This window comes from Mytilus galloprovincialis, chromosome 6, assembly GCF_965363235.1.
Source record: "Mytilus galloprovincialis chromosome 6, xbMytGall1.hap1.1, whole genome shotgun sequence".
In the NCBI taxonomy this organism is placed as follows: Eukaryota; Metazoa; Mollusca; class Bivalvia; order Mytilida; family Mytilidae; genus Mytilus; species Mytilus galloprovincialis.
The window spans coordinates 17934011-17954332 of NC_134843.1; the positions used below are offsets into that span (position 1 = coordinate 17934011).

Below are 20322 nucleotides of genomic sequence, written 5' to 3' on the forward strand. Positions count from 1 at the left end.
GATTAGTATGGCTACGTCGGTAAGAGAAAATTAAATTAGTCAAATACTAATATGCAAAAAAAGTCACTACCGGAAATTTGTCATTTAAATTTATACCTAAAGTCAAGCTGAGTTATTATAATACTGCTGTATGATTTTATTTATTAATAGTGTGTTGTTTAATTAAGATTCCTTTTTACTTAGTTATTTAATTATGAATAAAAGCCTTGACCATGGTCGGAGTTATATATTTTGTGACTTAATTTACAACCACTTATTTCCCTTTGTACAGGCTATCCGTGGATCCAAAGATAATTTGTTTGGCATGTTAATTTTAGTTGCAAAAATCCATTGATGAACAAGACTAATTGAATTATTGAGTTCCCGGATGAATCACTGCTTTTGAATATGATACGTAGGTTTCAAAACGTCTTGCGATAATTTTGTTTTCCCCTTTAAACGACCGCTTTAGTAAGACAGTTGTTATTCATTCGTAAGATGAGTTTGAGCTTTTGATTTTACAATTTGATGAGGGACTTCCAGTTTTTAATTTTCCTCGGAGTTTTGTAATTTTGTTATTCTACTTTTTGATCATACTTGTCTATTGAGTCAATCTAATACTTTGTATTGTAAACCGACACAGTATAACGCGTGGTGGAATAAACCTGTACATAACATAACACTTTAATCTATTCTACCATAGGTATGAGTTATAAAGTCTTGAAGAGAAAGCATGACCGAACCTTATCCTAGACAATAGACATGTTGTACCTGTCTACTATACACACTGAATAAACAGATCATTGTGTAGATACAATATAAAATCCACAATATAAAAGTACCTCTACAGTAGTGGACATCATAAATGTGAAGTCAGGTTAGGTCAACTTTTTCTTAGTTTTATTAAAGTGTAATGTTTTGTTGACTGATTCTTGATATGTAGCTTCTATTTATGGCTGATTATGATCCTCAATTGTACTTCTCTCTTAAAATTAGCAGAATCGGACCGGATAGTACCTGTTCAGAGAAGAATTTTTAAGAGATAAAACTTGTTAAACACATTAATCCCTCAACTATTCATTGGCGTTTACATGAAACAACGTAATTTCATATTAAGCTTGCAAAACACTGAATTTCGACAATTGTATTCACAGAGAAATTCTTGATTGTAAACAAAACGGACAAGTTGTCCGGTAAAGTTTTTACAGTTCTGTGAATAGAATACGTGTATATACATTTTGCTGTCATTGTTTCTTTGCTTCCTTTGGTACCTATATTCAGTGGTGATGCTACACATTGTGTAAGTACATTTTTTAGTTAATGTAGTTTATTGTAAAATTTTAGTCTGGTCAACTTGAAACTTAGTACACATATTCATTATGAGGTTGTATTCTTAAATTGTATGTCGATTTTTTGTGGAGTATACTTTTTATATTGATGAATTTTATGCTGATCTGTTACACCACTGTCCAAGAATATAGGAGGGTTCACAACTTGAGTCGAAAATCGTATTAACCCCGCCACATTCTTTAATTGCCTGACCCAAGTCCCGAATCTGTAGTTCATGGTTGTCGTTAGTTTAGGTCTGTAATATTTATTTTTCGTTGATTGTTTCGTCAGAAATAATGCCGTTGTTTTTTTCTCATTTGATTTTTCTGTCAGGTCAAACTACAGATAACAACATGATGTGGCTTTTGCTCATTGTAGAAGGCCATATGGTGGCCAATTGTTGTTTACATCTTCGTCTTTCTGTTTCGGGTTAAAAGTTCTCATTGAAATTCACACCACATCTCTATATTTTTACAATAACAATATTAACTTTGATATTTATTGGTCAACAACCTTGTTTAACAACATGTATAGAATTTATCTACAAATGTTTTACAAAACAAATAGACAACCAAATCAGTAACCCTGTACATATATGAACAATGGTCTGATTGAACTAAGTACATATATGGTATCGTATCTTTCATAGATACATAAAATTCATCAATATAAAAAGTATACTCCACAAAAAAATAGTCTTCAAATACATTTTTTTATCTTTCAGTATATTTTGAAAGCTATAAGTATTTTTTTATTTCATCATTCAATTTAAAATTTCTGTTTTGAATTGTCCTTGGAGTTCGGTATTTTTTATACTTTCCTTTTTATTAATAATAAAATTAATGATTCCAACTTGAATTGATAAAGTGAAAGTAGAGATTATAACAAACAAAAAAAAATCATTTTTAAAGAGGACTTAAAATAAAACTCCTCAGTATGCACTTAACTTTCATTTAAAAACAAATGATTCAAAAAGTTTATAATTCTTTAATATAATAACTTTTCTTCGAGTCTAAAATACCTGTTATGCTTAGTGGGATATCAGGGATTTTTCCAATCAATTTATGTTTCTATGGTAGGGTCATAACCACTGTCATTTTACTCTGGACGTTATATATTGAGATACATAAGTTGTAGACTATATATATAAATGATGATAAAAAACATCAACAAAATGGACAAAAGTTGTCATAAAAACATTCAGATCTTTTAAATAAAATAAGTCACCATCATGACTATTGTATAAAGGAGAAATAATAAAGGAGACAACAATTATCCCTGATGTATAACTTATATAAATATACATTTGTAAAATGTATGTAACACAAAGTTCTCATTTGCAATATGCAAAAAGAGCTTTTAAATATTTAAAATATATGTATCATATTTGCAATATGCAAAGCGAGTTTTTAAATGCTTAAAAAACAACATTCTATATACAAACAAACTGAAATTAACAATATGAACACAAATAGCACTTTCTGAAACGAGTTTACCCTCTACTATATACATTCTTATCAAATATTTACAAATCTACACAATAACTTGAACTGTCTTGTTTAAATTCCATCAATAGACCAATCACAGCCGTTCTCTTTCTCTTTTTTGTCGGCTCTGCACTTGCGCACAATTTCGGAAACAACGTACACTACAGTTCCTGTCAAGCAGATGGCAAAGAGTATGTATATTTTATAAGTCATGCACACACTGCTGGCATAGGCAAATCCAAAGGTCATTCCGAGTCCATTAACGACTCTCAAGGAGGCAAACGCTTCTTCTAGCTTGTCAGGAAAAATTCTGCTTATTACACCTGTTTCAAAAATAAAATAAATGTCAGTTGTTAGAAACAAATTATTTTCAATTTAATTCAACGTTTTGATGTAAACTTAACATTAGAATGTGACCTCGCAGTGAGTAAGTTGGTGCAATCATATTAAAAGTTATTATTATTATACCAGCATTGAATTGGTACCATAACAATCCATGAGATAAGAGTGATAATTCTGTAATTTTTGTTATAATATTTCAGTATACACTTTTCAATTCAAAATCTAATAATTGCAGTGTTGAAAGAATTTAATCAGTATTCATACTAATTGCGACTACTACACGTTTGAAATACATAATTCTGTTTTGTAATATTATTATATAGATTTAGACCTTGTCAAAGCAAATAATTGAACTGGTATTTGCTGTTTCGCTGCTATTAGGTCGGTTAGGCGGAATTAGAGAAGGGGAAACTAGCACGATAAAAATCCAACTCAGCGTGACAATGAAGTACAAAGCAGGTATCATATTCAAATAGCATTTAGTATTTACTTTGCGTGAAGTAAAATGTTTGTAAACATTAAGTAATAATAGTTGAACAGTTATTTCTCCTGAAACTATAAAAGTATGGGGTTTAAACTGCGGAAGCATAAAATGTAATACTCATACATATTGATATAGGTAGTCCCCTCTCATTTCCAACAAGACTATTGCTGTTTTAAACTTACAGTTAACTTGAGACATCCAGATTCCATCACCAACACCCCAGGCACCAAGCAACAGGAAGTAAAGATACAAATTTTCTTTGCCCGGTTGCCATACCAACATCACACCCAACAAAATCAGATCAATGATGGTGGCTGTAAAGGAACAGGAATAAAGTCAGACAACATACAAGTGCATCGAAATATTGAAATGACACGAAAGCTTGATAACAGCTTGACCTAACCCTTATTTAAAATTAACAAAAACAACACTTGACACGTCCAATAAAAAATTGAGCATCAAGTTGCTGCTCTCCGAAAGAAAAACCGGATGCAGAAATAAAATTGTAAACTCACCGATTATTCGTCATTAAGAGCCTTAAACGGGTATGGTACATTCTTACAATCGGGAACATCATGTTGTAACCTTCTCATGATTTCCATGACATCCGGTACTTAAATTCTGGACAGACAATTATGCCTGGATGTGTTTGTTAAACACATATAACTGAAATTAGAAGTGCAAGGTGTCAGGATCATACTGGGAGCTCAACGGTTGCCACAGAGTGTAAATCTACAACTGGACGAAGGATCTGTAATCAAAGTCTCATTAGTAAAATGTAAGAAAAGTGAGATTAGTAAAATGAAAACCAGAGTAGACCTGCAATAAACTCAAATTCTTTATTATTATGTTATAAAGCGTATTTGATCATTCAAATATTGTAGAATTTTTCTTTGATAATTCAGAATTTGAAGGTAATCCGTCATCTTGAATTTCTTGGCAGTGAGTTTGAAGGAATATTTTAATCTTCAACCAAATACAGCTGTGTATATAAATTACATGGTCTACAAGTTGTTTTATGTCTTTCGGATTATATACGATGAATATCCTGGTACCTCATAGTTACATAGAGTAGGATTAATCAATTAATTCATAATATAAGTATTTAAACCGGTTAATATTTGATGAACGTTGACTGTTAATCTATCAGCAATCCTGACCAAGTAAACCTTAGTGTGACCGAGTCTCAAACGTTTAAATGATTTTTTAATTACTCTCGTCCTGGATTGTAACATTTACCTGGCATCTGCAATTAAATAAATAAAAATCAAATGTAAATTATCTATTCATGCAAAATACAATCCGATACCAATAAAATATTATCTAAAATTAAAATACGACATTACCTGCAGAAATCAGGCTAACATTGCCAACATGTTTCTCCAGTTTTCCACTTACGAACGAGCTTATGCTCCCACAAACTCCGAAGCAAATCATCGTGTAACCAACCATATGGATTCCGAGTGGACAAGTCACAAAAGCCTGTCGAATAAAGACATACATTTTTAAAAAAGTGATGTTAATACATTAAAGACTATTTAATTTTTTAACTTTTTTAACTATCAAGCATTTTATCAAGAGAAGAACCACTCTGAACAAAGCTTCAACATTTCGTTTAAACTTATTAAAAAGACTCTTTTCATAGTTTTTTAATTTCACAGTTTAAACACCGAAGCATTACAATGAAAACATTTCCTGTCTAGAGGCTGCGGGAACAATCTATATTACTAAACTTAATGATTCCTGAATTTGTAAAGCTTCTGATTGAAAGGTTATTTCATATTTTTTGGTATTTTAGAATAACTTGATACTTTTTTGTTAAATGTTTAATGTGTGCAGTAAATTGATATTTTTGTTTAAAAAGAAATCACAAATTAAATGTAAACTTAACAAGACAATATTACCTTGGTAACCTCAGCCATCACAAAACCAAGCTCCATGTTGCTGTAGAAGAACATTATAAAACAGGTCAAGAATCTTGGTTCCACAATGCAACGTAAGACTGCCGTGGCTTGGTTTGCTATATGCTTAATGTTTATTTTAGAGGTCCGATAGTTTTTCAGTCTATCCATCAAAAACAGAGGTAGAATTAGTGCCAATACGGTGGCTACTCCATATATACCCAACAAATTGTATCTTGTCGTCTCAGTTAGACCTCCAAGTTCGATGGGATATGAATGACAGTATTTTGACCCGCATATACTAAGTTTATTCTGTTCGTATTTGGATAGGTTCGAAAATTTAATGTCCATGTTCATAGAATCATTCAAATTAGAAATGGACTTGTATACAATGTTTTTAAGATCAGTGTTTGTTGAGATCATTTTGTTCGTAGCATCACTTTGGTCATTTAATACAATGGATGAGATCAAGTTTCCAGCTACAACAGACAACTGGAAAAAGCAGAAAAATACACCAAAATATTTCCCTGCAACGTGGACGGTTCTTTTGTCGTTTCTAATGGCAGTTGATCGTGCCAGGTAAGTCACGTATGTGCTAACAGCATTCCACATTAAAGCACTGGCCGCTCCCTGTAAAACTGAAGCTGGTACCAGGATATAAAAGTTAGGAGTAACATTGGCAGCAACGTATAATAAATGCGCGAATATGGACAGGATGAGACATCGCTTTGGTCGAAATTGTTGGATCAGACTGGGTGTAAATAAACTGAGTAATGTAAATGCTGCCATACTTCCTGTTAATGAGTATAATCCAACTCCACCATCGTGATTAAGACTGCTCTGTAGATTTCTGAGGGATGAAAACGCAGCATTCATTAATGCTACTGATACGCTTATCACTAAGAGATTTTTAATTTCATTTCCTTCAAAGAAAGACTCCTCTTCCATTGGGACTGGATCTGGAACCTGATTGATTAATACTGGTAATAGAGTAGAACCTTTCATTGAACTTTTACATGACAGATCTTGACTTAGATTAATTATTGCGTTTTTACAAACTCTTTCTAGTCTTCTGACACCTGGACTTGGACAGGAAAATTCATCAATGTATGCATTACTTTCCCACAAGGGCGTATCAATTTTGAGTTCATCGTGTAAATTAGGAACAATCTCGACAATGGATATTTCGAACCCCTTAGTCGATCCTTCTATAAACTCTTGAAACAGTGTCTCATCATCTTGAATACACGTATATTCTTTTTCCTGTTCACCTTTTAGTAAGGAAGCAAGCTGATTTTCAGTACTGGTAACAGAATCGATATATGCTGGATTTTCGAGTAAGTGAATGTTAGCATTGTCGTCTTCTGATCCGGTCTTACTATCTTCCCATATTTTGTTTTTATCCCGTGCTAAAAATGCTGTTGCGCTCTCATTACTGGTAACAGAATCAGTGTACTCAGGGTTTTCAAGACTTTCCATCTGTTCTGCGGACTGGTCAGCTATGTTATCGTTCTTTATGTCTATATTTAAACTTCCTTTCATCGTTCCACTGGTGGCAATTGTTGGTAGTGAATCCATACCAGATTGACCTTGTTTTGATTCTATATTATAGGTTCCACCATAGTCACTATCTACAAAATAAGTTAAGAATGTTTGCAAATACTTGACAAGACATTAACAGAAACGAATTAAGTTCTTAAATGACCGTAACATCTTTAATCTGTTAAAACGAATCACTGTGTAATCATTAGTGTATATGGAATGAGGATCCTTGCAGATTTGACATTCGTTTGTCTTATCGCTAATTGAACATACGAAGAAACTTACCGTCATATGAAGGAAGGTACATTCAATGTCCCTGTTTGCAATCATGTCAAAGAATACATTACACATCCTTTTAAAGGACTCAATAGGTGACATGCAGAAGCGCGCAGAAGCGATATAAGTTTTAATTTCCCAACCAATCTATTACAGTACAAGAATATTCAATGTGCATGATTTCTATAACCGCTCGATATTAAGAATAATCGCAGAAAAGCATACCAAAATTCGATTCTATTCCTATACCTGTACTTAGTCAGTCATACATCCAATAGCCCGTTTGTCGGTACGATATCATTCCAACGTTCGGGCTAATATAAAATTCGATGTTCATATTCTATGTAACCTTCATCAAAAACTAAGTTTGTAACTTACTTTATCAAAGCAGAGATAACATTCACCCGACTGTTCTGATGCTGTTAAAGTTAAATACATTTAGTCCGTCCCTACACTTTTGAACCTGATGACGTTGTGTCATGCGTACCAAACGGTATCAGATGTTTTTCTAATATTATCCAACAAGCGATATACATGAAAATATTGTATTATATGTCTCTGATCCAACTTAATTATTGATGTTATCCTAGTTACTTTAATATTTTGACGTTCACGTTTATAAACTTTGTAAAAATTCTTACCATTATCCATGCCTCAATTGTCGCTTTAATCTTCTTTCTTCGTAACTGAACTTTGAATTTTGCAGACTGAAAATAAATTAACACAGTATTGTTTTCCGTTTAAAATTAACATGACTAAGCATTATAACAAATTAAAAGTCAATGCTCTGTTGGCCATTCGTTTGTATATTTTCCCCTTATGTCAATAATCGGAATGTTTTAACGATGGATAAATTAATATCATTCCACCCTCAAATCTCCACAATTAATTTTTATGATATTTTGTAGGAAATTATTTTGATTTCTTTTTATGGTCAATAAATCTTGAATAATCTGTTTTTACACGGTTTTATATATATCCTTATACCAATATGATATCGAATTAATCTGTTCATAAATCAACTCTCCGATATCTGCTGCACAGATGTCATGTCAATGACTATTTTATTTCTTCGAAGTTCCAAGATTAGTTGTTATAAAAGTATTGTAAATGTTTGTCAGCTAATTGTAAGTAGCATCTTAAAATAACAGTATGGTCTGGCATGTTTCCATGAACCTGTACAAGACAATATAAATATAAGAAAAAGAAGACCGAAATCTGCATCAAGCTAATCCTTTCAACAATAAGAATGTAAGATTTCTTGACATCAGTGAGCCCCACCCAACCCTCTAAAAGAACCGAGTATGTTCTGTGGTGATTTATTTCCAATCTTTTCAGACTTAAAGTACTGTGGATTCATTTATTTTCGTGTGTACCAATTTTTCGTGGATTCAGAAAACCTTACATATGCGTGGATATTCAATTTCATGATTTTATAAAAATTTGCATACATGCTAATAGAAAACTTAATGAATCCACAGTATACTAAGGTATCTGTTACCTTTATCGATGGTAATCCCTGAGAAAGCATAAATGTCCTGAATTGAACACAGATATACATTTTTACTGCAGTAGACGACTTCTTCCACTCCTATACTAATTCTATGCTGGCAATAAGTATACGAGTTCGAGGAAGAATGACTATTCCACTGACATGTTAACAATTTTTTGACATGAATTCTGGACTGAACTTACTTTTTCACCTAGAATCATCAAATTCAAAAAGTATCATAAGTAAACATGTTAAGATTACGAAGATTCAATTATCTATAAAACCAATTTAGTATTGACAAGGTGTTTGGTTTGCTTTCTAGATCTTTGACCTTGTTAATCTATAAAGTCATCCTCATTTAGTTGACACTTTGTCATTCAAACGCTCAACTTTGCTGAATCGCAGGTTCAACGTTTAGAACTATGCCTACTTCTTCGTCTTTATCTTGGAAGCTATAACCTTGAAAAATTAAGGTCAGGGTGCATATTAAAAAAATGTACTGTTAATGTTTTACATGTTTGCTTTGTTCTGTATTATTACTGTATTTTCTTCGTTATATGTTATTATTGGAAATATTGAAATTATTTGATGTATTCCTTTTATATGTTAAACGTCAACCAGGTGACATTTGATTGTAAACGGGTATCTGTGTGTAAAAACCTTTCATTTTTTTTACTTCAAGTTCCGTGTATCTTCCAAAATATTAAGCTTACAGCCAGATGCTCCGCAGGGCGCAGCTATATACGACCGCAGAGGTTGAACCCTGAATAGTTGGGGCAAGTATGGACACAACATTTAAGCTGGATTCAGCTCTAAATTTGGATTGTGATTAAATAGTTGACACAGCATAGGTTTCTGACACAGAATGAATGTGGTCTAATGAACTTAAAATATTTTTTTTGCCTTTGAGCAATTCACTATGCTGTTGAATATTAATCCTCTCAAAAAAATGTTTTATTTATGAAATCTCAAATGAGAAAAATTTAACCCCAAACCCCCCCACCCCTATTTTTTTCACATCCCCCTTTCCCTTTTTCCAAAACTGATCTCAATTCAAATTCCTAATGGAGTTTGCAACAATAACTACTCATTTAAATACATCATAAAATATTAAAATGTAAAATAAAGTGCTTGTTATCACTGAATGGTAAAGATTGTTTTAATTTATCAGTTGGTAGTAAAAGTGAATATACATTGTATATTGTATAAAACAATGATTTAAGTTGATTCAACTACTATTCTGGACAAAGAAAGATAACTCCAATTGAAAATTTCTTGCTATTGCACAATATTGTGCAATTAGATATTACTTGCTATTGCACAATACTGTGCAATTAAAGATTTCTTGCTATTGCACAATACTTAATATAATAATTTTGGATCCTGACTAGAACCAACTTGTAAACTGGGCCCATAATCAAAAATCTAAGTATATGTTTAGATTCAGCATATCAAAAAAGCCCAAGAATTCAATTTTTGTTAAAATCAAACTTAGTTTAATTTTGGACCCTTTGGACTTTAATGTAGACCAATTTGAAAACGGGACCAAAAATTAAGAATCTACATACACAGTTAGATTTGGCATATCAAAGAGCCCCAATTATTCAATTTTTGATGAAATCAAACAGAGTTTAATTTTGGACCCCGATTTGACCCAACTTGAAAACTGGGCCAATAATAAAAAATCTAAGTACATTTTTAGATTCAGCATATCAAAGAACCCCAAGGATTCAATTTTTGTTAAAATCAAACTAAGTTTAATTTTGGACCCTTTGGACCTTAATGTAGACCAATTTGAAAACGGGACCTAACATTAAGAATCTACATACACAGTTAGATTCGGGATATCAAAGAACCCCAACTATTCAATTTTTGATGAAATCAAACAAAGTTCAATTTTGGCCCCTTTTGGCCCCTTATTCCTAAACTGTTGGGACCAAACCTCCCAAAATCAAACCCAACCTTCCTTTTATGGTCATAAACCTTTAGTTTAAATTTCATAGATTTCTATTTACTAATGCTAAAGTTATGGTGCGAAAACCAAGAATAATGCATATTTGGACCCCTTTTTGGCCCCTAATTCCTAAACTGTTGGGACCAAAACTCCCAAAATCAATCCCAACCTTCCTTTTGTGTTCATAAACCTTGTGTTTAAATTTCATTGATTTCTATTTACTTATACTAAAGTTATTGTACGAAAACCAAGAATAATGCTTATTTGGGCCCTTTTTTGGCCCCTAATTCTTAAACTGTTGGAACCAAAACTCCCAAAATCAATCCCAACCTGCCTTTTGTGGTCATAAACCTTGTGTTAAAATTTCATAGATTTCTATTTACTTTTATTAAAGTTAGAGTGCGAAAACTAAAAGTATTCGGACGACGACGACGCAAGACGACGCAAGACGACACAAGACGACGACGACGACGCCAACGTGATAGCAATATACGACGAAAAATTAAAATTTTTGCGGTCGTATAAAAAATAATGCCCCTATAGTTATGCCAGAACTTTTACAAATTTTTACAATGACTGAAGATGAGCGACAATACCATCGTTTAAAATATGAAAAATGTTAAGTACAAAAAATATTAACTATTAGCAGTTTCATTTATTTCAAAGTAAGAATTATAATATTTATTGCTCAAAAACGGCCATCTATTGATACCATGACATTTATGCACGCACACAAAGCACTATGATTTTGTACACAGAAATAATTCTTTTCTTCATGGAAAAAGGTTGGAATATCAATCCGGATGCTAAGTAAAGATTAAAACCTCACCAATTATGCTTAGAATAAGTTTGTTCGTAAACAAATATTGTTTATATATTTTTTTATTGGCCAGTTTAGTTTACGGTATCCTGCATTAAAGCAACTGTTCAAAAGTCATTAATCGATTGAGAAAAAACATTTTTTTCTGCTTACAAACCAAAACCAAAATCGAGGGAAACGCAATAAGAAGAAAACAACTAAGTACAACAGGAAGATTGAACTGAAACAAACAAAACCGTTAACATGCATACAAACAAACATTTTGATAAAATCTTCCATATTCCTGACTTGGTACGGGACATTTTATGGTGGGTTGAAATCGGTCCAAGGCTGAATGTCAGCTTGAGTCAATCATGTTTCTCTATTGTTACTGCAATTAATGATTTAGTACTCTGCAGCAAGCCAAATTCTCGCAACCTTGATTGTGATCAACCTTCAGACATATAATTGTGTATTCACGAGAGCATTTCCGCGCATTCATATAACACATGCACTTACACAAAATATTTAAACTATACCGATTTGAATTTAACTGCATACTCTACAAACTCCCAGTATAAATTGAATTATTATCATTATGGTCATACTTATACATCAACTGATTATAAAACATTCAGATTTTCAAAATACTAAGTAGTTTTCACCCACAGGAACGGCTTATCTTTTTTGCAAAACCGTTTGAAAGTTTGGGTCATCTATACTCTTCCACTTCGTAATTTGTTTTTTTGCCTTTTCAACTTTTATGACTCGCGCGTCTGGCATACAAATTTATAATCCTCATGTCTAGTATGAGTTTATTCTCAAGTCCCTTTGTTGATTTTGTTTGAAATCAAAGTTTATTCGAATATATATTCATAGAGCCTTACAATCGTTCGCCCTACTCATTTGAAAAGAAAGAGTTGATGTATAAATCATTCTCTGTATTTGTAGTGGATAGTGAAATTAGCATAACATCATTCCTTGTATATATGTAACGAATATTGAAGTTTGAAGTACAGTCACGAGAATGTTTCGTGTCGTGAAATGTAGTCATGCCATCTTAAAAGATTAATTGATAAGACTTTACATGTAACATAAAAACAAAAAATGATATGCAAGTCATATTTCAGATTTATTTGTCTGAAGAACATTTTACGTCTTAGATAATGTAATATAATGAGACTATAAGGTTTTACTTAAGATGACAAATATTTCTGTCATTTAAATACAGCTTTTAGTGTCTGTAGATCAAAAGTCCTCTTGGTGTACATTTTCTGTCTATATTTGTACATCTTAATGAGAATGAGTGTCCATGATCACAAAATAGACAGAAACAGACATAAAACAATGAAAAAGATACTTTTGTAAAGGAAAGTATTTCAAATTTGGTTGAAGATGAACACCATTTTATCATATATTATCCGAAATACCTTGATGATAGATTTTACAACCAGAGAAATAATATTTTTCAAATCTTTTTAAATCACTAAAATGAAGAAAAATTTATATGATTATGTACTAAAGAAAATGTGTCCGTCCTTAGATTAAAGGTAGTAATGTATATTATCAAATTTCGTAATGTTAGACGAAATGTGAATAAATATCGGTATAACTGGTGTAATGTTTTCAAAAAAATTATATGTTATTTATATGAGATAAAGAAATATATTTATGATTATGTTTATTTTATGAACTGATATCTATTTAATATATCATTTCAATGTGAAAAATTGTTACGAAATCAAATTGTTATGTTTATGTATGTAAATGTAATGCTGTCCTTAAATGTCCTCAAATTGGAACTTTATATTCTTTTTATTCTAATTCTATACTGTTGATACGGGTGAACGACTGTTCTATTACATGACAACAATATTCTAACCTTGATTTTGGACAACACTTGGAATTTACACAAATAACCTCGAAAATCGATATGTATCATCATTTAAAAGACTAAGGATACAGACTAACTTATCTTTAAATCCTATATTTTGATCTGAAAATTTATACTTTTAAAATTTGACCTTGTAACTTTTATAAGACATAACGTCTACAAAAGATTAATCAAAGTTTAAAAAATCTTTAAATCTTTAAGTATTCCTTCCCTCAGCTTGCATCTTGCTTCCTAACTTTGTAAAAAAGTAAATTACAAAAATACTGAACTCCAAGAAAATTCAAAATTAAAAGTCCCTTAAAAGTCTTAAAAGTTCAAACACATCAATCGAATGGATAACAACTGTCATATTCCTAACTTGGTACAGGCAAAGTCTATTATTTGCCCTTTTATTACGTATTGTGGCATTACAGGTTTTTTTTCAGAACATGTGATTTAGAAATTATTACCAAACAATAAAACTATTTACATTCCTCTATGTTCTATGTTGATAAAATGTGTCTACGGATAGCTGCAACATTTTTAAACTATTAGACGTTGAGCAGTTGACATTATATTATTCATATGATTGGACAAGAGAGGCGAGAGATACCAAAGAGACATTTAACTTCAATGAAATATTTAGTTGCGGTTGTGTTTACTCATTTTATAACTGTGGTTTTATGTGTTGAACATAATTGTCTTGCATCATGATTTCCTCAAATGATAAACGGTACAGTAATACCAGAACTTTTAAAATGTTTTGTGTGGCTTAAGATGAAAGACAACGGAATTTTAAGGAAAAGAAAATGTATTATAAGTAGGAGAAATGATAAAACACTGTTCAAAATATTTTCGTCATGGTTCAGGGGGTAAAAGGTTTGTAAAATGTCAGTTTTAGTTATATGGGGTTAAACAGACTATTACGTTATGGGTTTTTTCACTATGTAATAGTAACCAAGTATAGAACAGGGTACACACCGTAAATAAACCTCTTAAAATAAATGGTGTTCCTTCTGTAAAAATGTGATTGAAGATGAATTTAATTTTACTTTATTATGTCAAATGTTAAAAGAACGTAGGCCATATTTCTTTCAGGGAGTTTAAATTGTGGACACTTTGGACTTTAATGTAGACCAATTTGAAAACGGGACCAAAAATTAAGAATCTAAATACACGGTTAGATTCGGCATATCAAAGAACCCCCATAGTTCAATTTTTGATGATATCAAACAAAGTTTAATTTTGGACCCTTTTGGCCCCTAATTCCTAAACTGTTGGATCCAAAACTCCCAAAATAAATCCCAACCTTCCTTTTGTGGTCATAAACCTTGCGTTAAAAATTCATAGATTTCTATTAACTTTTACTAAAGTTATAGTGCGAACACCAAATGTCTTCGGACGACGACGACCACCACGACGACGACGACCACGATGACGACGCCAACGTCATACCAATATAAAAATACGGTGAAGTGTTATGATTGTAAAAGAGACAATTATCCACTAAAGTTCAAATAAAGTGGATGCTACTCCATCGAACTTCAAATTCAGGATACGACAGAACCTTAAATATTCACATTCGTTTATAAATTGACAACGATCGGTTTAAAGCTTTAACAACAAACTCTTGAATTTAGCTTCCTTGTTGTGAACTTTCAATTCATATGCAGAAATATTCCAGCGGCACCTGCATCTTCAGTATACTACTCTGAAATGATACAATATTCCAGAGCTAGCATTTCCATCATTACCTCATTGATAGAGGCTTTTAAGCCAAGAGTTCCTAATGGTTTACATTGAATCATTCCTTCGAAAGTTTGCTGTCTATCATTGATGTTAGATGTTCGTTGTTGTTCTGCGGTTTCCATGTTGTGTCGACTATTATATTATCTGTTTGTGCTTTTCTCTGTGATGAGTGTTCATCCATGTGTATTTGCTGTATTTCTGTCATGGAGTGTTTTCATTTTATCTATTTTTTTATACATTGCCATAAAAGCAGTAGGTTTGGCTCCCCATTAAACCAGGTTCAACCCACTCTCTTTTAGTAATATGGCAATTGTTATCAAATAGCTCGTTTCTATGTATTTAGACGGGGTTTTTTTTGTTGCACGTCAGTGTTTCTGTTGTTCCTTTACTTTCCTCTTATTGTCGATATTTCCTTCGATATTATTACTTTTGAACAGCGGTATACTCATCTTGCCTTTTTTTCACGGCACCATTACACGCTGATTAACAGTTATGGAATATCTGTTTCGCAGATTACGACGGATATGTTCTAATTCTTGTAACCTCATTCCCTTGATGTAAGTTATCGATTGAAACTTATCATTGCGTTTTAATTTACATTTGAAATGCGACGGGTACTACATGTGGAGCAGGATCTGCTTGCCCATCTGGAGCACTTGAGATAACCCTCCGATTTTTTGTGTGGTTCGTTTAGATGATTGTTTAGTTTTTATGTTGTGTCTGGTGTTATTTTTTTATCTTTTAGACGTTTTTAGTTATTTGGCATAAAAGTGTCAGTTGAATTGTTTTCAACTTACGAATTTGAATATCTCTTTTTTACTTTTCGCCTTTCCTTTATTGAAAAGGGTCAAATATAGTACAGAGTTGAAGATAATTGAGGACTAATCAACCATACATTGGATATGTTTGCTTCTTAAGTTTTGACTTTCCTGTATACTTAACCATTAAAATATTAAGCCAATATAGCAACCCATTTTTTTTTACAATATCAAAAGCATCTATTGCTCAAGTAAATGTAATGAAATACTATATCAAAATTGTAGTCGTTTCTAACAAATTTTTCGTAAAAACATTACATTTTACTCAGTTCTTACATCTCTCTTATTTCGAAGTCGAAAGAATCTTATTTTTACATTGACGGATAAAGTCTTTACCTGCATATGTAGTAGGTTGTGAAGTTTGTTTAAAGTTATTCCCTATATATGCAGTGGGTGGTTAAATGTGTATGAAATCATTCAATGTACACGCAGTGGATGATGATATTTGAAGTAAGAGTTCCAGAAAATCATCACCCATTCAGATCACGTAAATGTTTCCTGTCGTGAATGTAGCCATGACATTTAACAGGATTAATTGACGTAAACTTGGGCTTTTTATCAAACCTAACAACAAAGAAACTGATCAAAGTATGTTACATGCATGTCATAACTCAGATTAATTTATCGGTAGTACATGTTTCTGTATTAACCCTCTGAAAGGGGTTCTGTGGTGGATTTAGAACAAATTTTTTCCTTATTTTTGAAAGCAAATATGAGCAAGAAGAGACCACCATTTTCTACATTTGAAAATGCATGACAGTTGTCCATTCGTTAGATGTGTTTTATCCTTGATTTTGCGATTTTATTAGGGAATTTCCGTTTTGATATTTTTGTGATTTTACTTTTTGGTAAGGTCCTCGAATAAAGTCTAAATATTTCTCATATTTTTCTATTTTTGCTATTTTTGCTATTTTGAGTAAAAATGTATTGGTTGTTTGAATTTGATCCTGACATCTATTATGAGTTCTTTCATTCAATTCCTGCTGCTAAATTGCAGGCAACAACGTGCATACATTTTGAGCAGACATTTTTTACATCTAAGTTCAGATGGATCACTTTATTTGGTTAAGACAGCCAGTCCTGGTATTGGTAATTTTTTCAAAGTTGCAAAATATTGTTAAAATAAAAAAATACTAAACTGATATTAGGACCCACTGTATGGTGTCAGAAAATATTAAAATACTTTCACATAATGAACTTTTAGAACGTATAATACCATTTCCATTTTTATGAAATTGTTGTTATTGGATATTCGAAAGAGCCTGGACATTATGATAGAAAGTGGTTTTTTAAGTTTCACAATATAAAAAATGAATTTGAAGAAAAGGTTATAAAAAAATATTATTTTTGGAATAAATTAAAGTAGTGACTTTTAATTCCCCAAATTAGTTTGTGAAAAAATAGTTATGAATAGTTATTACTTTATGACTGTTATATAAACCAGAAATTTGTTTTACAAAATTTCCATTTTAAGATTGTTCAACGGATCCATCATGTAATTCTAATTGTTATTATTTTGTTTTATTAAATTTAAAAGAAACAGAACTAAGTAATTTCCCCAATATGTAAAAATTAATATTTCACTTTTCGGTAATCACGATAGACTTGCTGAGAAATAAGGACATTTTCTCGTCTTTTATAATCGCCACAAAAGATTGTTTGGTATATCTGAGGTTAGAGAATAAAGATAGAGTATTTAAACTTTTGGATTAATGTAGAAAAAATACTCTGTGTATTCCTTAATCCACAGAAAAAAACAGTTACAATTAATCAGAAGTGACCAAATTAATTGTAATATCTTCTCAAATATGTTTCAGTTAAATCGATTAATGACTATTGACCAGCGGTATACTACTGTTGATTTTATTTATCATTAGATCAATTGTATATTATTTTAATTTTATTAATATGAGATAAAGAAACTGTATTAAAGGGGCACTAGCTGTCAAATTCATGGTCACCGATTTGACTCAAATTCTCATAGTTGATTTATAACAATGTAAAACATTTATCTAAACTATCAAAAGTCTAAAATAAATAGTTTACAGAGCATGGGGTAGATAACATATAGGTTCGTTTCGTGTGTATTTTAGTCCAGACGCCATCTAATTAACTATCGATTTGACCTCAGATGACCATATAAGCGATGTAAACATAAATAAAAATATGAAGAGATTAACTAACACGTGCAATTGGATTTTTATAGGTCTGTTTGATTTTATTTTATAGATTAAAAGTAGATGTTTCTCATTGTTTTTAACCGTATAAGAATGATTTTATGTGCATCGAATTAGTAATCAAATGATTTACCGTAGTTTTACTTTCATTGTTGACATTCTGTTTTCTTTAAATAACCAGTACACGTACAATGCATCCATGCATTGTCAATCTCTAGCTAGGGGTTAAATTGAAGTTCATATGAATACGGATTTAAAGAGGTCGACTCAATCACTTGCAAGTGAATAACTAATTATTAATGTTTCTTAGCGTAATTTGACAAAATTGAACCTTTTTGGCTGCAAAAAGCGAATTGTTATTTCACTATTTCACTTTCATTATTGGTTGAACAAAACAAAATCAAACTTTAGATTTTTATATATGTAGTAGCTAGTGCCCCTTTAAATATAACTAACCCTGTTTTATTTTTAGTTGCTATGAATAAAATTTTTCATCTAAATAATCATGTATTTACAGTCAGCGAACATTAGACATTTGTCTAGATAAATATAAACGAATAATAAAAATAGACGGAGCATAAATTATAAACGTAATAACGATGAAAATTTTAAGGATTTTATTGTTTTGGTCTTGCCTGGAACAAAATGAACATGATTTAAGATGAGGAAATATGTGTAGCTTTATATCTATATGAGCATTTCAATAAATCATTTGAATGTGAAAAAATTTATTTGTTGGATGTGGGGGGGGGGGGGGGGGTCAGAAGTAAGCGTATTGTTTTGATTGTATAAATGTCATGCTCTCTTTCAAGGTCCCATAGTTGGAAAAACACTATTCTTATATTGCATGTCTTCAATAAACTCTTATATTCTTCTTTTTCTTAAATAAGACTTGTTACGTCTTTGTCACATGTTTTCACTTCTTTCTAACAAATGTTATCGATACTCTAATTTTGTGTTCTGGAGAAAATTGAAAATTGAAAAAGAGGGAGGGTCATTGATAGTACAAAAAATAAAGCAAAATTATAGAATATTAATATTCACAAAGAAAAGAGGAAATAAAATCTTCTTATAACTATCTAACCACATGAACTAGTAAATAACTTGTCAGTTTCATAAATAGCTATTGTACATTATGCAGGTAAACTCTCAAGTTCGGGTCATGCGAAGGACAGAGGCGAATATTGACCAGAACTTGAGAAAAAGATGATAAATAAATAAATACATCAGATTTCGGTATTTAAAACAGGATATCAGAATAAAATGATGAAATATGCCAGATTTTTTTTTTTTTTATTACACTTTATTTATAACAACAGAAGCCTTTGTTGTTCCAGTTCTGCAGACGGAAATATTAAACAGCTGTAGAACTAAAGCATAACCGGTAGTAACCAGGTGATCGATGTTAATGCATACAAATATGTTTATTATTTTAATTAGATAAACTATCAACTTACCAAAAGTGAATTATACAATAGTTCGTGCTTAATCGTATTCGAATTTTTAACTTCTTTCTTCCAGAATATACCGCAACACTGAAACAGCAGTTTGTTTACACTGTTCTGCGCATGCTACAAACGGCTAACCCATGCGGATGGAAACATAGATAATTGGATTCATATATTTTAATGATAATAAAAAAGCCATTTTGATTAAAAAATTGTTTCAAATTTATATATGATTACAGGTAGATATAAAGAGTCAAGACTTTTACCTGTCTCTTTGTTTATTAAACGTTATTCTATTTTTAAATGTAAACTCTCCCCTATATGGAAGTGTAATGGTCTAAAATTTTAAATATAATCGTTGCAAGGGGAATCTAGCTAAAACCAGTTCTAGCCACCAATTTCGAGTTAGCTGAGAATACAGAAAAGTATAGAACGTAGCAAATACACAACAAAGCAAAAGGTTAGGCACAGGATATGTTACTAAATTTAATCGGATAACTGTGTAATGCTTACTTTGTGTGTGTATTCGCCGTATCGATTAAAAACAAGATCAATACACGCAAACTACACAATATTACAGTAGGAACGGAAATTACATGTGTTATTGTCAATAAATACTGAAACTGTGAAAGTATTTATTATTAATGAGAGTATATTTGATTATAGAAATGG

General features: G+C 31.5%; 1 protein-coding gene across 4 annotated transcripts; it reads right to left on the reverse strand.

Moving 5' to 3' along the window:
- Positions 1-1793: 1793 nt before the first annotated feature.
- LOC143079100 (protein unc-93 homolog A-like) lies at positions 1794-19813 on the reverse strand. Of its 4 annotated transcripts, none has more exons than XM_076254277.1 (6): positions 19660-19813; positions 7982-8047; positions 5526-7153; positions 4968-5103; positions 3804-3935; positions 1794-3118 (listed from the first exon to the last, which is right to left on the reverse strand). In XM_076254277.1, the coding sequence occupies exons 2-6, from the start codon at positions 7989-7991 to the stop codon at positions 2868-2870; spliced, it is 2157 nt and encodes a 718-aa protein (XP_076110392.1). In that variant the 5' UTR covers positions 7992-8047; positions 19660-19813; the 3' UTR covers positions 1794-2867. The 4 variants fall into 4 exon arrangements, 3 of the variants coding, with proteins under 3 accessions (XP_076110392.1, XP_076110394.1, XP_076110393.1); XR_012979334.1 differs by lacking the exon at positions 1794-3118 and adding an exon at positions 4137-4372 and having other exon boundaries at positions 3802-3935; XM_076254279.1 differs by lacking the exons at positions 1794-3118; positions 3804-3935 and adding an exon at positions 4053-4287.
- Between the last annotated feature and the right edge of the window lie 509 nt (positions 19814-20322).